Source organism: Nematolebias whitei, chromosome 1 (assembly GCF_014905685.2).
Source record: "Nematolebias whitei isolate Nwh7 chromosome 1, NemWhi1, whole genome shotgun sequence".
NCBI lineage: Eukaryota > Metazoa > Chordata > Actinopteri > Cyprinodontiformes > Rivulidae > Nematolebias > Nematolebias whitei.
This window is the reverse complement of record NC_056498.1, coordinates 20,970,947-20,976,259: the sequence shown is the minus strand read 5'-3', so window position 1 is coordinate 20,976,259 and position 5,313 is coordinate 20,970,947. Positions and strand designations below refer to the sequence as shown.

The 5,313-nt window shown below is 43.3% G+C and overlaps 1 protein-coding gene across 1 annotated transcript in view; it reads right to left on the bottom strand.

Moving 5' to 3' along the window:
• tmem185 (transmembrane protein 185) overlaps positions 1-2,542 on the bottom strand; it is an 18,059-nt gene extending 15,517 nt beyond the window's left edge. Inside the window, exons 1-3 of the mRNA XM_037688421.1 lie at positions 2,462-2,542; positions 2,183-2,296; positions 1,669-1,901 (exon numbers count right to left, since the gene is read on the bottom strand). Of these exons, the coding sequence (XP_037544349.1) occupies positions 1,669-1,901; positions 2,183-2,296; positions 2,462-2,542 (428 nt within the window). The remainder of the gene's footprint in view (positions 1-1,668; positions 1,902-2,182; positions 2,297-2,461) is intronic.
• Between the last annotated feature and the right edge of the window lie 2,771 nt (positions 2,543-5,313).

Below are 5,313 nucleotides of genomic sequence, written 5' to 3'. Positions count from 1 at the left end.
AAAAATGGTACTGGTAAAAATTAAAAAGTTCCTGGAAAATTTTTGACGGGGATTGCCACGTTGCGCCCATGCTAAAATTTTGATTTGGCAGTACTATTTGTTAGGGTTTCACTCTCAGCTACCACCATAACAAATTTCAGCTCAACATGGAGAAAAATATATGAATTATTCTCATTTTCTTCTTTTATGCTATGGTGACCATCTTGGATTTTTTTTATTTGGATTCAGCATGTGATGGGGAACTTTCTCAGCTATAATCACACGAAAATTCACCTCTATAACAACGGCTGAGTTAAATCCATATAAATTTAGCTTTGGTGGACATCTTGGATGTTTTATTTGAATTCAGTATTTACTGGGCATTGCTCTCAGCTACCACCACACTAAATTTAAGCCTAATATCTCTAAAATGTTAGACTGATTGTATTTTGATGCATGCTCAATAATCCAGGTAGAAAAATCTATAAAAGTTAAATCTGGTCCTCTGGACATTCAATAAACAAAACAAAGCAAAACAACAACAAAAATGTAGAAATGTTTCGTCTTTCATCCGAAAGACTTCCTCAGTCTGAGGTGCTGTATTCAGCTCAGTCTTATAAATAGCACCTCCTCAGAGTGGATCAACCAGTTTTGCTGCTAACAATCAAAAACAGCTGCTCACCAGCTGCATGGTCCTCCTTGATAATGTGAGCAGCTGGTTTTGGTTGTCAGCAGCAAAACTGGTTGATCCACTCTGAGAAGGTGCTATTTATAAGACTGAGCTGAATACAGCGCCTCAGACTGAGGAAGTCTTTCGTATGAAAGACGAAACGTTTCTACAGTTTTTTGTTGTTTTGTTTTGTTTTGTTTTTTTGAATGTCCAGAGGACCAGATTTAACTTTTTTACGTTAGACTGATTGATAACTCTAAATTGTCCCTAGGTGTGAGTGAGAGAGTGAATGGTTGTTTGTCTCGTTTGTCTCTATGTGGCCCTGTGATGGGCTTGCCACTTGTCCAGGGTTTACCCCGCCTCTCACACAGTGATTGCTGGACATGGGCACCAGCGACCCCCGTGACCCAAAATGGAAGAAGCGGGTAAAAGATGGATGGATCTCTAAAATGGCTGATGTATAATATTTTTCCTTTTTAGCTCCTGTGACCATTTGTTTTGTTTTTTTATTTTCTTTCATTCTATTAGGGATTGTTCTCAACTACCAATACACGAAATTTCAGCTAAATAGCTTTAAAAATGGCAGTAATTGTCACGACCGGTAGTGGGTGAAACCCAAATGCAAGCAGAACTCCAGCAAGTCACAAAAAAAGCTATTTATTTACAAAAAGGAAAACAAACATAAAATGCTGATGGGGTAGTGATAACTTCTTACAATTCGTAGGAAATATTCATAATACCAGGACACTAGGAGACGGCCGTGAAGGTGCAGCATGACACTTAATGCTCCCCTGTCTGAGACGCAGGAGAGCTCAGTATATGAATGGGAGACATAAGTTATCCCAAATACAAAGCACCTGGAGAGTAACTAATTATATGTGCATGGCCGGGCAGGTGCAGATCCCTACAATATTTGCTCTCTAATGAACGGCTCCTGGCTTTCTAAAATATCCCAACCCAATTTGGGTGGGCGGTGGGGGGAAAAAACTAAAGGTCGGAGGTCACCAAAATAATCAAACTAGGAGTGGCCCTGAGTACATGCATGGTAACAAAAGTTTGGGTGGCCGTCCTGAAGACAATCCAGACCACTGGCCAAGTTCAAGTGGGCGGCCGGGAGACCGTCCATTGCCAGGGCAGAATCCAGGTGGGCATCTGGAAGAACGTCCATTGCCAGGGCAGAATCCAGGCGGGCAGCTGGAAGACCGTCCATTGCCAGGGCAGAGTTCTGCAACAGACGTGTAGGCTGAAGAGACTGCAGATTAGAGACCAAAGAGGTTGCAACTGACGTAGAAACCATAGGTTCTGGCGTAGGGGCCGAACGGCAGCCAGCATAGGAACATAGAAGCGGAAGCCTGCGTAGGAACCACAGGAGCGGCAGCCGGCACAATGACCACAGGAGCAGCTGCCGGTGCAAGGAACACAGGTGCAGCTGGCCACATGGAGACTTCTGAGGATGTGGAACCCTCCGAGGACGTGGACTCAGCAGGAACTGCTGGAGGTGTAAAAACTACTGAATGTGGTAGGCATAGAAACCTCCACAGGGGCTGCAGGCGTGAGGACCACTGGCAGCAGAGCAGGAGGCTCAGTGGTTTCAGCCCTGCCAAAGTGCGCCAGAACCTCAGGGGGGTCAATCTCGGTCATCTTCCTCTGGGCATAGACAAGGATCTTCCGGTAAAAAGGTGTATAGAGCATCTCAGGTCAGGATATTAAGGTTCCCAGGATCTCGTTAAAGTTGAACATTCTTGTGTAGAGCAAGTCCGCACGAGTAGCACAGAGAATAATTATTAGTCCACAAATGTGTGGATGATTCACCTGATCCTTCAGTGGTGGTAGATCAGGAGCCCAATTCACCATCACAGGAGCAGGAAACACGGCTGGTGTGGAGGCCGTCATGGAGCACGCTGGGTAAAAGGGTGGTGATCTCCTGCAAACTCCATTCTCTCTCGGTGCGCAGTCCTCTCAGCTTTCTTTGAAAAACACTCAAAAAGGAAGACTGCTTGCTGTGTTTCTTTCAGGGGAGCATTTTGACATTATCGGTAGTGGGTGAAACCCAAATGCAAGCAGAACTCCAGCGAAGTCACAAAAAAGTTATTTATTTACAAAAATGAAAACGACAAACATAAATTGATGATGGGGCAGCAATACTACTTACAACTCATAAGAAATACTCATAATATCAGGACACTAGGTGACAACCTTGAAGGTGCAGCATAAAGGCTGCAGTATACTGCCACGTATGTCCATTCACGCGTACATACGCGTGTACGGTACGCAGAGGGTTCAGACATGATACTCCAGCGTACACCCTGAGCGGCTGCAGAGCAGCTTCACAGACAAGGGGCGTTTACCTTCGGGACAAATTGAGGTCGCCGATTGGTCATTTGCTGACACGCCTACTTGATTGATTGACAGGTCGGAAAAAAGAAAAAAAAACGGCCCCCAGTATACTGCCGCGTACATCCATACGCAGAGGTACGCACTTATGTACGCAGAGGTACGAGCGTACCCCCCAGGGCATGTCCGTGCAAAGCTCAAATTTTTCCGACATACATACACGTACGCGGTGTCGCACAATAAACTGCCCAGCGACGGACTGTTTTGTATGCGACACCAATGTATTAAATTCCCCTTCTTCATCTTTGATCTGGTCTTTTCTTTTGTTTTGTTTTTTTGCCAAGATGCAGTGATCTCTTCCTCCTCCGTTGATGCCATGACTGAAATGGTGAGAAATGGAGGAATTTGTCACGAGCGAATTAAACTCAGGTCCAGCTTGGCTGCGGGAGGGTCTGGAGATTTCCTGGTGGGCTGTAGAGCCAGCGCTCTCTGTTTTTATTAATTTTTTAGATATTTTTATTAACAACATATAAACACAGAACACCGCTGCGGCTGAGGCTGCCAGCGCTCGCTTTTTTTCTTTTTTCTGACCTGTCAATCAATCCAGTAGGTGTGTTAGCAAATGACCAATCGGCGACCTCAATTTGTCCCGAAGGTAAACGCCCCTTGTCTGTGAACTGCTCTGCAGCCGCTCAGGGTGTACGCTGGAGTAACATGTCTGAACCCTCTGCGTACCGTACACGCGTACGTACGCGTGAACGGACATACGTGGCATTATACTGGAGCCTTTAATGCTCCTCTGCCTGAGACATAGGAGAGCTCAGTAAATAAAAGGGATATGTTAATTAACCCAAATACAAACCGCCTGGAGCGTAATTAATTATGTGTGCAAGGCCGGTCAGGCGCAGATCCCTACAGTTATACATAAATGAGCTTTTGTGGCCATTTGAATTTTTAGATTAGAATTCAGAGTATATTGTACATCTCTGTCAGGTACCATCACACCAAATTTCAGCTCAGTATATTTTAAAATATCTTGCTGTATGCTCAGTATTCCAGGTAGAAAAATCTAAAAAAAAATTAAGTCAGGTCCTCTGGACGGATTATTCTTGTTCAAACGTTTCATCCTTTATCCAAAATACTTTGTCAGTCTGAGACTTTACAATAAACTCAGTCTTATAAATAGTACCTTCTCATAGGGGCCATTTACACGGCACATATTTTGAGTGAATCCGCACCTTACTCTCTGCAGTTCTGCTGTTCATTTACACAACACTAGTAGCACCCCTCTTTCAATCCGGAGGTTTCTCAACCCACCTCCCAGAGTGGAGGTTTTTGGCTGACCGCCCGCTGATCATATAAACATCTCCCGCTGAAGTTTTGTGTTAAACCACATGCACACATGCACGCACGGACAGACGGCATATTTCTATCAACAATAATGGCACCAGAGTATAACATATTGCTTTATGAGCTATGACTGAAAGAATATATTTAGAATCTGGTAGTTACTCTACGCCAGAATGTAGCTGCTGTGACCCACATCTGTACTGGGAAGAGACACAGCTGGATCCAATTCTAATATTGTGGTTTACTGGACGAGGAAGGCATATATTTCACACGTTGTGCTGCACTATAACACACTAAATGTACTAAATTAAAACAGTTTAACAGTAATAAACAGTATTCATGTTAGTGTGGGAGATATATAATGAAGTTATGTGAGCTAAATGAAGCTATCTGGACATTATGTAATTCAAGTTATGTGATTTAGACGATGCAAAACACATTGCATGTTATTAAAGTTGAAAATGAAGACATCAGGTTTATTTTTTATTTATTTATTCAACACCACAAACTGTATGTCACACAAACATTAATAATTAAACTGCACACTATTAAAAACACGTTAACCGAACTGTAAACTATATGAACTGGACTCTGCTCTCTGTTTTCATCCTGGGTACATGTTGTTCATCTGGCTTGTTCAGGCCGTCACTCCTTTGCTTAATGTAGCTTAAAATATTCAATGGATCGAATAAAAGAACTGAGGAAATTTTTTAAATAAATAGTTCATCCAGCATCTCTCTCTTCGACATCCTCCTGGGCCGAGGCTCATTCGGAAACGGTCCATCTCTGGTGGGAGAGCAGATTCTCCTTGCAGGAAAAATAAAAATAGAAACTCATTTGGTTGTTCACAAAAAAGGTTGAATCATGTCATCTGGACTTCGTTTTTTTTTTGTTAAAAAGAAACGTTTCGCCCCTCATCCAAGAGGCTTCGTCAGTCTGAGGCCTAGCCATCTGGTATTACCCAGAAGCCACCCTGACTC